At 38.8% G+C, this 17,108-nt stretch overlaps 1 protein-coding gene across 9 annotated transcripts in view; it reads right to left on the reverse strand.

The window, feature by feature from the left end:
* Positions 1-7,737: 7,737 nt before the first annotated feature.
* The window catches only part of RGS22 (regulator of G protein signaling 22), a 139,411-nt gene continuing 130,040 nt past the window's right edge, over positions 7,738-17,108 (reverse strand). For 7 of the 9 annotated variants that reach the window (XM_044928564.2, XM_044928563.2, XM_044928562.2 and 4 more), the window contains 4 exons: positions 13,729-13,827; positions 9,175-9,268; positions 8,986-9,066; positions 7,738-7,844 (listed from right to left, as the gene is read on the reverse strand). In XM_044928564.2, the coding sequence (XP_044784499.2) occupies positions 7,834-7,844; positions 8,986-9,066; positions 9,175-9,268; positions 13,729-13,827 (285 nt within the window). In that variant the 3' untranslated portion in view covers positions 7,738-7,833. The remainder of the gene's footprint in view (positions 7,845-8,985; positions 9,067-9,174; positions 9,269-13,728; positions 13,828-17,108) is intronic. The other 2 variants (XM_044928561.2, XM_044928560.2) reach the window with 2 other exon arrangements.

The following is a 17,108-nucleotide window of genomic DNA, read 5'->3' on the forward strand; positions in this document are numbered from 1 at the left end:
TAAAAAGCAGACATTACTTTGCCAACAAAGGTCCATCTAGTCAAAGCTATGGTTTTTCCAATAGTCATGTATGGATGTAAAAGTTGGACCATAAAGAAAGCTGAGCGCCAAAGAATTGATGCTTTTGAAGTGTGGTGTTTGAGAAGACTCTTGAGAGTCCCTTGTACTGCAAGGAGACCCAACCAGTCAATCCTAAAGGAAATCAGTCCTGAATATTCAAAGGAAGGACTGATGCTGAAGCTGAAACTCTAATACTCTGGCCACCTAATGTGAAGAACTGACTCTTTGGAAAAGACCCTGATGCTGGGAAAGATTGAAGGCAGGAAGAGAAGGGGACAACAGAGAATAAGATGGTTGGATGGCATCACCGACTCGATGGACATGAGTTTGAGCAAGCTCCAAGAGTTGGTGATGCACAGGGAAGCCTGGCGTGCTGCAGTCCATGGGGTCGCAAAGAGTTGGGACACAACTAAGCAATGAACTGAACTTAAGAATACAGTCCCTTCCTGAGAAAGAAAAATGGAGCTGGAGGAATCAGGCTCCCTGATTTCAGACTGCTGCTAAGTCACTTCAGTCGTGTCCGACTCTGTGCGACCCCATAGACATCAGCCCACCAAGCTGCCCCGTCCCTGGGATTCTCCAGGCAAGAACACTGGAGTGGGTTGCCATTTCCTTCTCCAGTGCATGAAAGTGAAAAAGTGAAAGTGAAAGTGAAGTCGTGTATGACTCTTAGCGACCCCATGGACTGCAGCCTACCAGGCTCCTCCATCCATGGGATTTTCCAGGCAAGAGTACTGGAGTGGGGTGCCATTGCCTTCTCCGTGATTTCAGACTATACTACAATAAATCGCAGCAGTATCTTTTTGGATCCACTTTCTAGAGGTGGTGCCCACCAGTACTGCCATTAGCCTCAGATTGCATAAGAGGTTCCTGCCTGTGACGGTCCTCAAGGAGTAACCCAACTGATTTTTGCCTCTCTAAAAAGATGCTTCAAGATTAGTACATGGGTCCCTTTTCCTATGGTTCATGAACTCTTCCAACTGGTGTTTTTGTGATGGTTTTCAGGTCAAGTGAGTCTATGCACAAGCTCTTTAAGAACAGGTTTCCCATTTCTTGGTTCTGTAATTCTCCTGTGCATATTCCCAATTGGGTTTTCAAAGCCAGGTATTTGGGTGCTTATCTCTCTTTTACAGTATCTAGAAGCTTGTGTACCTGATGTGGAGTTTGAATCCCTCATTCATCTAGAAGAAAGATCTGTGCCTTTGAGATCCCTCTCAATTGTGAATTACTACATCTGGAGTGTGGGTTTTTCCTTGGTGAGCCCATATCGCCACCTTTCCTACTGGTCTTGCTGGTGTTCTTTTAACCTTTTTTGTGGAAGCTTTATTCATCCAGTTTTCAGATTCCTTTCTCAGGGAATTATTTCATATGCAGTTGTAGATCTGTTGAGTGTCTGTGTGAGGAGCTGAGTTCAGGATCTTCCTGCACTGTCATCTTGAACCCTCCCTCACTTCATCTTTTGACCTAAATCTCTAATTTAAAATACAGAAATAACTACTCATGGAGGAGTACGCCAAGACTCTATATACAGTTATAGATTAAAAAATCTCCAATATCATAAACTCACAGAATTACATATTAGTGCTAAAAAAGGACGCTTTGTTTCTTATACATAAGTAAATTGAGACCCAAAAAGGCAAAAATAAATGGCTCTATATCAGAAAGACAGTAACAGATCCAAGATTAGAACAAATTTCTACTGAATCTTTGGATATACACCAACTGAGATACTTTTTGAAGTAAAAAGTTTACTATAATTTTTAAAAAGGGTATGTCAATTAAGAAACAAATTATTCACAGATTCAGTTCAGTTCAGTTCAGTCACTCAGTTGTGTCTGACTCTGCGACCCCATGAACTGCAGCATGCCAGGCCTCCCTGTCCATCACCAACTCCTGGAGTTTACCCAAACTCATGTCCATTGAGTCAGTGATGCCATCGCTAAATACTATAATTTTCAATTATGTAATAAATGATAAACATACCCATTTAAGAAATGTAACATGAATTAGGTTATACCTTTAAAACTAAATTTTTTATGAAAAAAATAATATCCACAATCTGAATCTGACTCAACTGACCACATTACTGATAGATTACTGCACTATTGTATTTATTTCAAAATAGTTATTCACTGCAAACAATAATATAAAGAAAGTATAAGCTCAATTTTCCCATGTATTGAAGGGTGTAAAGCTGACATAGTTTACAGAGTAATTTGTGTGTTTTTAAAATGTAAGACTTCTAAAAGTACGTTGTTTTTTCTTTATGAGGACTTATAAAATCAAGAAGCATATCAGATGTAAACATGTAGCTCAGTTAGAATTTATTTATTTATGTGTACAAATCCAATGCAGATTTAAGGGCACTTTTAAGATTACCTAAAATATAGTGTATGTCACTGACATTATATCTAAGTAAGGAATTTATTTTATGTTCTATTAATTCAATAAACATTGGTTGAGCATCTCCTTTAGGCATTATACTTCCAAAGATGATATAAAAAAAGAAATAATTCAAGTGGATGTAAAACAGATACCACTAAAACAAATAAGCTGTCATTAGTTAGAAGGCACTCTTGGCAGTGTTACAGAGCTAGCAGGTGCGATACTTTAAAAAAAAATCATATGCTAGATAAGTATAATTTGAAGATTCCATTGTAATTAGGGATTTCAAAAAGTAAAACATAAAAATGCTCCAAAGTCTAAAGTAATAGTTCTCAATTAGGGATGATTTGGCAATGTCTGGAGATATTCTGGGTCGTGATAACCGAGGAGGCGCTACGAGCGCACAGTGTGGAAGCCAGGTATATTTTTAAACATTCAACAGTGCATAGGAGAGTCCTTCACAACAGAGAGCTAGCTGGCCAAAAATGTCAACAGTGCCAAGACTGAGAAATCCAAGCCTAAAGTGATTTAAGTGATTCAATGTGATTTAATAAGTATTAATTTATTCTCTGAAAGACACAATGACACATAGATCTATTCTCATAAATATGAAAAAAGGATGTAGTTACAACAAAGATTATTAAATATACTTTATATAAACAAGCCACTTTGCTGTGCATTTCTAATTACAAAAATACCAATGAAAACATTGTTTGAATAGCATTATACTGACTTTCTTCAATGAGCAGTGACTTTTTACTTTCCCGAGATTTTACAGTGCAGGTATTTCTTTCATTTCAGCAAATCCTTAAAGAACATCTATATTACAGATGTTCTATGTAAGATACTGAAATTCAAACGACAGCTTTAACCAGGAAATTAAATTACAATCAATGTAACTAGTGCTATTACAGAGTAATGAACAAGCTACAGTGTTAGGACAGAAGAGTGAGTGATAACTCATGCAGCTGTTTAGAAATCTGCAGTGAGATAAGAATATCAAAGATAGAATCCCAGAGGAACAAATGTCTGATCTGAGGCACTGTTTACATCAGAAGACAGGAGGGCCTTACATGTCATGCTAAATAAAAAACTTCTATTTTATAGATACTAATTAAAACTCACATCCAAGGTGGTAAGAATCTGAAATAAGGCAGTCATCCACTGGGGGATGAGAGAAGGTGAAAACACACTGAAGGCATGTTAAGGGATCAGTAGAGCTAATGAGAAGCAATGGCACCCACTCCAGTACTCTTGCCTGGAAAATCCCATGGACAGAAGAGCCTGGTAGGCTGCAGTCCATGGGGTCGCTAAGAGTCGGACATGACTGAGCGACTTCACTTTCACTTTTCACTTTCATGCATTGGAGAAGGAAATGGCAACCCACTCCAGTGTTCTTGCCTGGAGAATCCCAGGGATGGGGGAGCCTGGTGGGCTGCCGTCTATGGGGTCGCACAGAGTCGGACACGACTGAAGCAACTTAGCAGCAGCAGCAGAGCTAATGAGAAGATTCTTCCTGAGCACTAATGTAAGGAAACCGACTCTAGTGGCAAAAGTTGAGACTAATTCATGCTGTGAGATGCTTTCAGGGTAGCCCAAAAGTGAACATGCAAATATTTATAATATAAAAATTTCCATCAGAGAAAACTCCCCTCCTGCTTCTCGTAGGGGGAAGGACAGAGTGACAATTTTGGAATATATCCATTTTTCCTAACAATGCCTGCCTTCAACAGAAACTATTCTGCCACAGCCTAACAGACTGTGGTTTTCACCAGAGTCTAACTGACATGGGAGGGGGGAAATACCCAACTCAGGCTCACTAAAGGAAAGAGATCTAATCAAGGGACTATATAACACCTCCTCCTCCCACATTCTATCACCACATCAACAGCACTCCTGTATAACGTCAGGGATTACAGATAAAAGAACTGCAAGCCTCAGACCCTATTAAGAGATCTCTAAGAAAACCCAAAAGCACAGGAAGAAAATAACAAGGACATGGAGGAAATTTCAGTCACTGACACCACAGATACAGCAAACATTAAATACAGCCTAACTCCTAGTCAGATAAATACAAAATCTCACACACTAAAGGTCCATAAACCTCAGTTCCTTTTACCTGATGCCTCATATCTTACTTTCAAAAAATACTACAAAGCATGTTAAAAGGCATAAAAACATATCTGAAGAGACAAAAAGCAAGCATCAAATCATAATCAGTATGACAGAGACTTCAGAATGATCAGACCAAAAACTTAAAATGACTATGATTCATGTGTTAAGAGATTTAATAGAAAGAAGTGTACAACATGCAAGAACATCTGAGTAACATAAGCAGAGAGACAGAAATCCAAACAAAGAATCAAAAGAAAATGCTAGTAACTGAAAGCACTGAAACAAAAATGAAGAATGTCTTGGATGAGTTTATCAATAGACTAAATACAGCTGAGGAAAGAATCAGTGGGCTTAAAGAGAAGGCAACAGAAAATTCCAAAACTGAAATGCAAAGAGGAAAAAAACAATGAAAAAGAAATGAATATCCAAGAACTATGGGACTATTACAAAAGGTGTGACATGTACATAATGAAATAGCAGGGAAAAAAGGAACAGAACACTTGAAGTAATAATGACGGAATTTTCAAAAATTAATGAAAGACACAAAACTACTGATCCAAAAAGTTCAGCAATCACAGCAGGACATATATACAAAAATCTACACCTATCATGTTTGAACTGCAGGAAGTCAAAGATGAAGAAAAAATCTTGAAGGATCTGAGAGTCAAGAAAAGAACTGCATTTGCCTTCTCTTCAGAAACCATACAAAAAGAGAGTGAAGCATTTGAACTGTTGAAAGAGAAAAAGAAATACTTAGAATTTTATATCCAGTGAAATTACCCTTCAAAAGCAAAGGAGAAATAAAGATGTTTTAAGGCAAACAATAGACCTTCCTTAAGAGAAATATTAAAAGAAGTTCTTCAGAGAGAAGGGAAATGGTATAGGTCAGAAACTCAGATCTACACAAAGAATGAAAGAGCATTAGGGGAATAAATGGAAGTAAAATAATACCTTTTATTTCCTTATTCTGAGTTGACCTAGGAGAAAACAGTTGTTAAAAATAATAACATCAACAATGCATTCAGCAATTATAGCTTATGGATAAGTAAAATTAACTGACAGCAATATGATAAGAGATAGGAGGGAGGGAATTGGAAAATTCTGTTAAAAGGTATTATACTTGCATTACCCATGAAGCAGTCATGAAGCAGCAGAGTATTATTTGAATGTAGACTTTTATTAGCTGTAAATGTATATTGCAAATTCTAGGGCAACTAACTAGACAACTTTAAAAAGAAGTATAACTGATACACTAAGAGAGAAAAAAGAATCACAGAAAATGCTTGCTGCTGCTGCTAAGTCGCTTCAGTCGTGTCCAACTCTGTGCAACCCATAGATGGTAGCCCACCAGGCTCCCCCGTCCCTGGGATTCTCCAGGCAAGAACACTGGAGTGGGTTGCCATTTCCTTTTCCAATGCATGAAAGTGAAAAGTGAAAGCGAAGTTGCTCAGTCGTGTCCGACTCTTAGCGACCCCATGAACTGCAGCCTACCAGGCTCCTCCATCCATAGGATTTTCCAGGCAAGAGTACTGGAGTGGCTTAGTTAAAATCAAAAGGCAGAAAACGAATGGAATTTAAAAAAGGCAATGAATGGAAAACAGATATAAACTTCTTGACTAATATAGGGTATAGGGGAGTATGGGAACAGAGGAAACTATAGGGTTCTGATGCTTAAAAAAAAAAAAAAGGTGTCCAAACCTACTGCTTTAGAAAACAAGTGGGATCTCTGAAGTCTTTCTCCTGATGCTCTCCCCTCTATACAATGCTTAACTCTTTAAAGAATTAGGAATGGTAGTTTCTACTTTGAATATACTTTCTGGGATGGTAGTAAAGTGGACGTTTAATGCTTCCAATCTGCTAACCCAGGTCACAGTCCTTGGAGTTTCTGAGTCCCAAGGCAAAAAGATGATGAAGGTTCATCCTCCCAGATAATTTCTTACAGATTCTCCTTTCCCTCTAGGAAAGAAGATACGTAGATGTATGTCTGGGTTTCCTCTGCTGCAAGTGTGTGTGTCAGTCGCTCAGTCGTGTCCGACTCTTTGCAACCCCATGGTCTGTAGCCCACCAGGCTCCTCTGTCCATGGACTTCTCCAGGCAAGAACACTGGAGTGGGTTGCCATGCCCTTCTCCAGAGGATCTTCCCAACCCAGGGATTGAACTCAGGTCTCCCCTGTTGCAGGCAGGTTTGTTACTGTCTCTAGTTAATAAGGGGCCTTTTGCCTTTTAAAACTCTTCTCTTGCTACCCTAACAGTTTATCACACGGACAACTAGGATGTCCATTAAAGAGGGTGATTCCTGGGTTCTGTCCAAGAACTACTGAATCAAACTCTCAGAGAGTGAGCCCAGGAATCTGCATTGCTAGCAAATGTTACAGTGAGTCTCATGCACACTGAAGTCTGAGAGCCACACAGATTTAAAATACATCTTCTTTAGAGTTGGGAATAGAGATAGGGACAAGATGAGGAAGGCTCTTCCCTCTATATTTTGGGTCAATTTATTGCTAGGAATATCCCTAACCACTTGCTGAATGTATCTGCCATCCAAATACAGCTGACCCTTGAACAACACAGAGGTTAGGGGCACCATAAAGTTGAAATTCTCTGTATAACTTATAGCAGGTCCCTGTATCCATGGCTCCTCCATATACGCAGTTCTGCATCTGTGGATTCAACCAGCCACAGATCCGGGAGTACTGTAACATTTACTATTGAAAAATATCTACATATAAGTGGAACTGTATAGTTCAAATCCATGTTGTGCAAGGGTCAACTGTACACTGAATGCTCAAGGAACATTTTTGTTAAAAGACTATTTAAGGAGCAAAACATGGTTATTTCAGGTCTGTGATAAAATATTTTGATTCTTCTGAGATAGAATTTGTTTTATTCTGAATGAGTTAAAGTTTTTTCTTAATAGTCTTATATGTTATGTGTCCCCTCCTAGCTCAGTAGGTAAAGAATCTGCCTGCAATGCAGGAGATCTGGGTTCGATTCCTGGGTCGGGAAGATCCCCTGGAGAAGGAAATGGCAACCCACTCCAGTTTTCTTGCCTGGAAAATCCCATGGACAAAGGAGCCTGGCGGGCTACAGTCCATGGAGTCGCAAGAGTTGGACACGACTTAGCAACTAAACCACCACCACCATGTTATGTGTACAGAAGAACTGTAATTTTTAAACTATAGAAGTGAAGCCAAACTTTATTTAGATGACAGGCTTGCTCTAAAGCAGACCATCAAAAAATCACTTGTGCTTCCATGTTAGTTAAAACTTGGTTTAAAGAATTCCTGCAAAGAAAAAAGAAGAAATGACTGAAACATAATCAATGAGAGAAAATTTAAATCCAAAATAACAACAAAAGCTTAAGAGTTGTAAGAAGGATCAAAAAGTTAACAAATGAGTCAGCACACCCTAATGTTGGAGGCACTGCGATCTTGATCTAGGGGGTAAGGAAACTGACAGGAGCATAGTGGTTAAGGATAAATCTGAAAAGAAGAGAGATGAGCAGGCTAAGAGCATAAAGGCCTGATCATCATATGCTCCCAAGAACCAGAAAACTAAAGATTTTGAGAAACAAAAATCTAAGCTACAAAATAGAAGAGAAATGGGACTTTTACTGGGTCCTTTGAGTTTTAGTTCAATGGGTTGCACATATATTACATTACACTAGTAATACTACTTTCTAAGGGCATTGTTAAAAAGTCTAACATTAATATCTGATCAAAACTGTATAATCACATCAGTATCTATATGAGAGAAGGACCCCAGCTTGATTTTCAGTTATTAATTATCAGTTCCTTCTTGTATTCCTATCTTGGGAAAATGGAACTTAGAAAAACTCAGCTTGCAAAACCTTGGAAAACTGAGCCCATTCTTCTATAAATGTTCTTTGTGGAAGAGAAAACTAGATAAGGAGTAGATAGAAGCAATAAATGATCATTCCCCAAAGGCCTTCCTATGCAGGAGACTGTGCCGTTCAAAAGGGAGGCAAGTTACTCCTGCCTATTAATTTGTTAATGGAGAGCGTTAAGTAGGGGTGTGTGTGTGTGTGTGCGCGCGCGCGCGCGCATTGTGCAGATGTCCACGTGCATTAGTGTGTGAGTCAGAGGGACATGGATGGGACTGATCAATTCAGTCTATGAACTCCGTTGTACCTAGCAGCAGGATATACACTCCCATGAGTGCTGTCTGGAAATGGTATGCAGTGCTGGGTATATGTCATAGTCTTTCCTCCTCAGGAAAAGAGAAGAAAACAGAGACAAAGAGATGGAACACCTACACTCTGAAATTCTCCTAACTTGGGGGTCAGAGCAGTTGGGAGGGAGTCAGTCCTCATCTCTTTCTGCCCTCTCCAGATGGCCAGGTGAGAGGTAGAGTTCTAACAATAAGGAAGAAAGAACTGAAATCAGGCTGTCACTTGACACTCACTCTGGATGTTGTGGGAGGACACAGTCTTTTTCAAAGACAGAGTGGAAGTAGTAGACTTGAAATTTGTAAAAGATGGTGTGGCTGCACGGAAACAAGAGAAACCGTGAAGGAATCATTAGCAAAACCCTCTAGAATTAACCTGTGATACAAGACAACAAAGCAGCCCTGAAAACAAAGAGCAAAACTTACCTGCAAACAACTTTCTTTCTAGTTCCTCTTGAATTTTAAGAAGAATCCTTTCCTGTTCTAAGGCTTCTATGTACTTTGAGTAGCACCAGGTTGGCTACAAAAACAATTTTGCAAAGTTAATTTTAGAGATATTTGCCCCAGGAAATAAACTGAAGGTAAGACAGCTTATATCAGCCCCTTCATTTAAAGGCCTTTTAATGTCAAAGAACAGAATATAGAAAACATGCACATTTCATAAATTTATAATTATAGGAATTTTCACACAGCTTACCGATTTAACCTGGGTACAACTAACTGTCATTGATCTACATTTATATAGATATATTTATGATAAAGTAAAGGTATTTCTCTTTAGCCTTGATCTAAATTTTAATAATTTCATTTTTCTTCTAGTTTTATTCAGATATAATCAACATATAGCACTGTTTAAGCTAAAGATGTATAATAATAATGATTTGATATATACACATCATGAAAGGATCACAAGAAATTTAAAAAACACCTTTCATCACATATAGATGGAACATTAAAGAAATAGAAAAAATTATTCCTTATGATGAGAAGTCTCAGACTTACTCTCTTAACAGTTTTCAGTTGTAACATATTATTTATATTTATATATAATATATATTAAAAATTAACAAAATGATAAATGAAATATAAAGATCAGATCAGATCAGATCAGTCGCTCAGTAGTGTCCGACTCTTTGCGACCCCATGAATCACAGCATGCCAGGCCTCCCTGTCCATCACCAACTCCCGGAGTTCACCCAGACTCACGTCCATCGAGTCAGTGATGCCATCCAGCCATCTCATCCTCTGTCGTCCCCTTCTCCTCTTGCCCCCAATCCCTCCCAGCATCAGAGTCTTTTCCAATGAGTCAGCTCTTCGCATTAGGTGGCCAAAGTACTGGAGTTTCACCTTTAGCATCATTCCTTCCAAAGAAATCCCAGGGCTGATCTCCTTCAGAATGGACTGGTTGGATCTCCTTGCAGTCCAAGGGACTCTCAAGAGTCTTCTCCAACACCGCAGTTCATATTTAAATATATATTAAAATGTTTATATTTTAATATATATTTAAAATATACATTTATCTGTCCCTTCTCCCCAATCTTCCCCCTAGCCACCATAAGCTCATTCTTGGAGTCTATAAGTCTGCTTCTGTTTTGCACATAAGTTCATTCGTATCATATCTTTTTAGATCCCACATGTAAGGGGTGTCATATGGTATTTCACCTTCTCTGTCTGGCTTCACTCAGTATGACACTCTCCAGTCCATCCATGTTGCTGCAAATGGCATTAATTCAATCTTTTTAATGGCTGAGTGATACTCCATTGTAAATATATACCACATCTTCTTTATCCATTCCTCTGCTGGTGGACATTTGGATTGCTTCCATGTCTTACTTATTGTAAACAGTGCTACAATGCACATTCAGATGCATGAATCATTTCAGACCATGTTTTTCTCCAGATATATGTCCAGCAGTGGGACTGTAGGACCATATGGCAGCTCTATTTTTAGTTTTTTAAGGAACCTTCCTACTTTTCTCCACAGTGGCTGTATCAATTTACATTCCCACAAACAGTGCAGGAAGGTTCACTTCTCTCCACACTCTCTCCAGCATTTATTGTTTGTGGACTTTTTGGTAATAGCTACTCTCACAGGTATGAGGTGATATCTTATTGTACTTTTGATTTGCATTTCATTATAATTAGCAATGTTGAACATCTTTTCATGTGCCTAATGGCCATCTGCATATCTTCTTTGGAGAAATGTCTACTTAGTTCTTCTGCCCATTTTTTTGAGTGGGCTGTTTGTTTTGATGCTGTTAAGCATCACGTGTTGTTGTTGTTCAGTCACTAAGTCATGTCTGACTCCTTCAACCCCGTGAACTGCAGCATGCCAGGCTTCCCTGTTCTTTACTATCTCCTGGAGTTTGCTCAAACTTATGTCCATTGAGCCGGTGATGCCATCCAACCATCTCATCCTCCATTGTCCCCTTCTCCTCCCGCCCTCAATCTTGCCCGGCAGCAGGGTCTTTTCCATGAGTCAGCTCTTCACATCAGGAGGCCAGAATACTGGAGCTTCAGCTTCAGCATCAGTCCTTCCAATGAACATTCAGAGTTGATTTCCTTTAGGATTGACTGGTTTGATCTCCTTGCAGTCCAAAGGACTCTGAAGAGTCTTCTCCAGCACAATTCAAAAGCGTCAGTTCTTCATCACTCAGGCTTTTTTGTATAGTTCTGTGTATTCTTGCCACCTCTTCTTAATCGCTTGTGCTTCTGTTTGGTTCTTGCCATTGCTGTCCTTTATCATGCCCATCCTCACATGAAATGTCCCCTTGATATCTCCAATTTTCTTGAAGAGATATCTAGTCTTTCCCATTCTATTATTTTTCCTCTATTTCTTTGCATTGTTCACTTAAGAAGGCTTTCTTATCTCTCCTTGCTATTCTCTTCTGCATTCAGTTGGGTATATCTGCCCCTTTCTCCTTTGCCTTTTGCTTCTCTTCTTTTCTCAGTTATTTGTAAGGCCTCCTCAGACAACCCTTTGTCTTCCTGCATTTCTTTTCTTGGGGATGGTTTTGGTCACCACCTCCTATACAATGTTACAAACTTCTGCCCATAATTCTTCAGGCATTCGGTCTACCAGATCTAATCTCCTGAATCTATTTGTCACCTCCACTGTATAATCATAAGGGATTTGATATAGGTCACACCTGAATGATCTAGTGGTTTTCCTACTTTCTTCAACTTAAACTGGAATTTTGCAATAAGAAGCTCATGATCTAAGCCACAGTCAGCTCCAGATCTTGTTTTTCCTGACTGTATAGAGCTTCTCCATCTTCATCTGCAAAGAAAATAATTAATCTGATTTCTGTATTGACCATCTGGTGATGTCCATGTGTAGAGTCTTATCTTATGTTCTTGAAAAAGGGTGTTTGCTATGACCAAGGCGTTCTCTTGGCAAAACTCCATTAGCCTTTCCCCTGCTTCATCTTGTACTCCAAGGCCAAACTTACCTGTTACTTCAGGTACCTCTTGACTTCCTATTTTGCATTCCAATTCCCTATGATGAAAAGGACATCTTTGGTGTGAGTTCTAGAAGGTCTTGTAGGTCTTCCTAGAACCGTTCAGCTTCTTTGGCATTTAGTGGTTGGGACATAGACTTGGATAACTGTGATACTGAGTGGTTCACAAGCTGTTTGTAAAATTTGGAGACTAATCCCTTATTGGGAGAAGGCGATGGCACCCCACTCCAGTACTCTTGCATGGAGAATCCCAGGGATGGGGGAGCCTGGTGGGCTGCCGTCTATGGGGTCACACAGAGTCAGACACGACTGAAGCGACTTAGCAGCAGCAGCAGCAATCCCTTATCAGTCACATCATTTGCGCATATTTTCTCCCAATCTGTGGGTTGTCTTTTCATTTTGTTTACTGTTCCCTTTACTCTGCAAAAGCTTTGGAGTTTAAGCAGGTCCCATTTGTTTATTTTTGTTTTTATTTCCGTTATTCTGGGAGATAGACCAAAAAAGATATTGCTATGATTTATGCCAAGAGTTTTCTGCTTATGTTTTCCTCTAAGAATCCTATAGTGTCTGGTCTCACATTTAGGTCTTTAATCCATTTTGAGCTTATTTTTGTGTGTGGAGTTAAAGAATGATCTAATTTCTTTTTTTTTTTTTACATGTAGCTATCCAGTTTGCGCAGCAACATTTGTGGAAGAGACTTCCTCTCTCCTTATTTTTACACTGTGTTTCTGAAACTTAATGCTAATCATTTGCTAATAAATGTTATTCTAAATGGCATTAGGTATCACACTTTCAAATATATATTTTTCAATATATGGCTTTACAAAATTGGACATTTATCTCAATAATAGCTTCATAATCTATCAGTTATCTTAGCTGGGAGGCTGAACACATTTGACATTTCAAGTACCAGAAACATTGTTTCTTAAGCTAGTATTAGCCTATGATATAAACACTTTTAATATCAGTCTTTAAAAATGTACATAAGTTAAACTTATAAAATTTCCGGGACACTAATGTATGTTATAAATATAAACATAAAAATTGTAGATATATTAGTTGCTGATCATGTATTATCAAAAAGATATATTAGCTATTGATCATATATGTACATATATTAGTTTTTGATCAATTTTATGACCACTTCAAATAATTTTAAAAATTGATACTAGCATTTGACATTCTTCTTTCTTCTCTTGACCTAAGAATATATCAACCTACATATATTCTTATATATATGATTATCTCTTTTCCAATAAGAGAGTTATCTCAACTTCTGCCACTAAAATCTTCTTCATATGTATCCAGAAATTATTTTCTCTGATTATGTTGTTCAGGATCAGCCGAAATTGTAATGTTCTCTGAAGACTCAAGGAAACTCTATTCCAGTCTCTCCTCATGGAATTTTAGCCTCATTTTCAAACAAACATATATCTATTACTTTAAAAATAACTCAGCTACTGCCTGACAGCATCCAATGCTCTAGAGAAGTGATATCTCTGGTACCTTCCCTGCTTACCTGTCGGCCGTACGCTTGCATGCCTAACCCTGGGTCACTAGTTAGAGCAGCTGCTTTGATAACAGGTCCTGAAGTACTCGAATATTGTTTGATTCCATCCTGTAATTATATTAAATTAAATTATTCTAAAAAGGGGGTTATTAAGGACACTTACTACTACAATAAGATAATGATATCTTTATGACATGTAGTATGCTTCACATACTATATTTAATTCTACTCTATTATATAAGTTCTCTTACTATTTCCATCTCATAGGAAAAAAATGAGGTTTTGGGAAGTGAAGTGGTTTCCCTGAGGTATTAGAACTGATCAATGGTAAGGCCAGGATTCAAAACTAGGTAGGCTCACTCTAGAAACTGCACTCCTATCTACTATACTATACTGTCTTGGATCAATAATACCTTACAATTGTATAGTTGAATACCCTACAAGTTCTTTTATTCATATCATTTCAATTAATCCATTTCACATCATATGAGGTTAATATTATCACTATCAGTTGATAGATAAAATTGAGGTTAAGAGGGTTAAGAGTCATGCCTATGGTTACCTAGATAAACCCAATGCTTTTCATAGTAAGTGATTTTTTTCAGAAGATATCTTTTCATGTTACAAAAAAATCATGAGTTTCCCATATTCACTTTTTCCAACATTTTCTCATATGTCTTCATTGACAATAGCATCTTGGAACAAACTTATACTCTATTGGTCTTCTTTACCTTATACTTTCTGTGTTAAAATAAATGCATGTGAGAAATCTGTTGTTACTAGTTCAGTTCAGTCACTGAGTCGTGTCCAACTCTTTGTGACCCCATGAACCACAGCACACCAGGCCTCCCCTTCCATCACCAACTCCCGGAGTCCACCCAAACCCATGTCCATTGAGTCGGTGATGCCATCCAACCATCTCATCCTCTGTCGTCCCCTTCTCCTCCCACCTTCAATCTTTCCCAACATCAGGGCCTTTTCAAATGAGTCAGCTCTTCACATCAGGTGGCCAAAGTATTGGAGTTTCAGCTTCAACATCAGTCCTCCCAATGAACACCCAGGACTGATCTCCTTTAGGATGGACTGGTTGGATTTCCTTGCAGTCCATGGGACTCTCAAGAGTCTTCGCCAACACCACAGTTCAAAAGCATCAATTCTTCGGCGCTCAGCTTTCTTTATAGTCCAACTCTCACATCCATACATGACCACTGGAAAAACCATAGCCTTGACTAGATGGACCTTTGCTGACAAAGTAATGTCTCTGCTTTTTAATATGCTGTCTAGGTTGGTCATAACTTTCCTTCCAAGGAGTCTTTTAATTTCATGGCTGCAATCACTAGTAAGTGATGGCAATACATTTACTGTATATAGTACAAATATTTAAATTAAAATTCCTATGTTTTCTTTAGGATTATTTACCCTACAAAATGATTGTCAATATTTATACCTAACCATGTTAGCAGAAGATGAAGAGGAACTCAAAAGCCTCTTGATGAAAGTGAAAGAGGAGAGTGAAAAAGTTGGCTTAAAGCTCAACATTCAGAAAACGAAGATCATGGCATCCGGTCCCATCACTTCATGGGAAATAGACGGGGAAACAGTGGAAACAGTGTCAGACTTTATTTTTCTGGGCTCCAAAATCACTGCAGATGGTGACTGCAGCCATGAAATTAAAAGACGCTTACTCCTTGGAAAGAAAGTTATGACCAACCTAGATAGCATATTCAAAAGCAGAGACATTACTTTGCCAACAAAGGTTCGTCTAGCCAAGGCTATGGTTTTTCCTGTGGTCATGTATGGATGTGTGAGGGTTGGACTGTGAAGAAGGCTGAGCGCTGAAGAATTGATGCCTTTGAACTGTGGTGTTGGAGAAGTCTCTTGAGAGTCCCCTGGCCTGCAAGGAGATCCAACCAGTCCATTCTGAAGGAGATCAGCCCTGGGATTTCTTTGGAAGGAAAGATGCTAAAGCTGAAACTCCAGTACTTTGGCCACCTGATGCAAAGAGTTGACTCATTGGAAAAGACTCTGATGCTGGGAGGGATTGGGGGCAGGAGGAGAAGGGGACGACAGAGGATGAGATGGCTGGATGGCATCACTGACTCGATGGACGTGAGTCTGGGTGAACTCCGGGAGTTGGTGATGGACAGGGAGGCCTGGCGTGCTGCGATTTATGGGGTCACAAAGAGTTGGACACGACAGAGACTGATCTGATCTGATGTTAGCATTTACTAGTTGACAGATATAGACAGATCAGAATATCACTTATGGACACTTGCATTTCCATAAATGAAATATAATATGGATGATACAAACACATTCTGGATTTTCTGGAGAGATAGTAATTTAAGATTTTCTCTACTCTCATTCATACTATATGTTCCAACTTTTGTTTCAGACAATATATTTACCAAAGCAAACTTTGGTAAAGAAAATACTTGGGATGACAGAGGGCTGTGACGTTCTTCCTAAGAATTTGAGATACTGTAAGAGATCTTCTTTATATCCTCCTTACTTCTATAACCTTTATTCAATAAGTGTACACTGAGATAACTTCCCAAGTGGTACGGTGGTAAAGAGTCTCCCTGCCAGCCAATGTAGCAAACACAGGAGATGTGGGTGCAGTCCCTGGGCGGGGAAAATTCCCTGGAAGAGGAAATGGCAACCCACTCCAGAATTCTTGCCTGGGAAATTCCATGGACAGAGGAGCCTGGTGGGCTACAGTCCTTAGGGTCGCAACAAGTCAGACACGACTGAGTGGGCATACATGCATACATTTAGAACTATTTGTTGAATAGTTGGTAAAGAATCCGCCTGTAATGCAGGAGACCCTGGTTCGATTCCTGGGTTGGGAAGATCTGCTGGAGAAGGGATAGGCTACCCACTCCAGTATTATTGGCCTTCCCTTGTGGCTCAGCTGGTAAAGAATCTGCCTTCAATGTGGGAGACCTGAATAGAGCTTACTATTTAAAACCAACTCAAATTAACCTTTTCTTTGAGATCCTTTACTTTCCCCCCACAAATAATTAATTACTAAATTTCTGGGATTTCAGTTTTTTTGTTTATATTCTTTTCAGTTAAGTATATGTGTGTGTTTTTCAATCCTTACACTATATGTAAATTTTATATTCATGTTCCTAGCATACATAAAAGGGATAAATAGATCATCAATAAAATTCTATGTAGTAGATAATCAATAAAAGTCTGGTGAAAGAAGGAAGAAAGGGATTAGGATAGGGAGCTCTTTTTGAGAGACTATTTAGGCCACATTAGTAAAAAATGCAGCAGGCCCACGTAGGACTCATCTGATTGGTGAAGTTATTCACATGCCACAGACGTAATCAGAAAAAAGCTCCAAATGTACTTAAGTTAGACAACATTCTATTTTTTCC

The sequence above is a fragment of the Bubalus bubalis genome, chromosome 15, assembly GCF_019923935.1.
Source record: "Bubalus bubalis isolate 160015118507 breed Murrah chromosome 15, NDDB_SH_1, whole genome shotgun sequence".
NCBI lineage: Eukaryota > Metazoa > Chordata > Mammalia > Artiodactyla > Bovidae > Bubalus > Bubalus bubalis.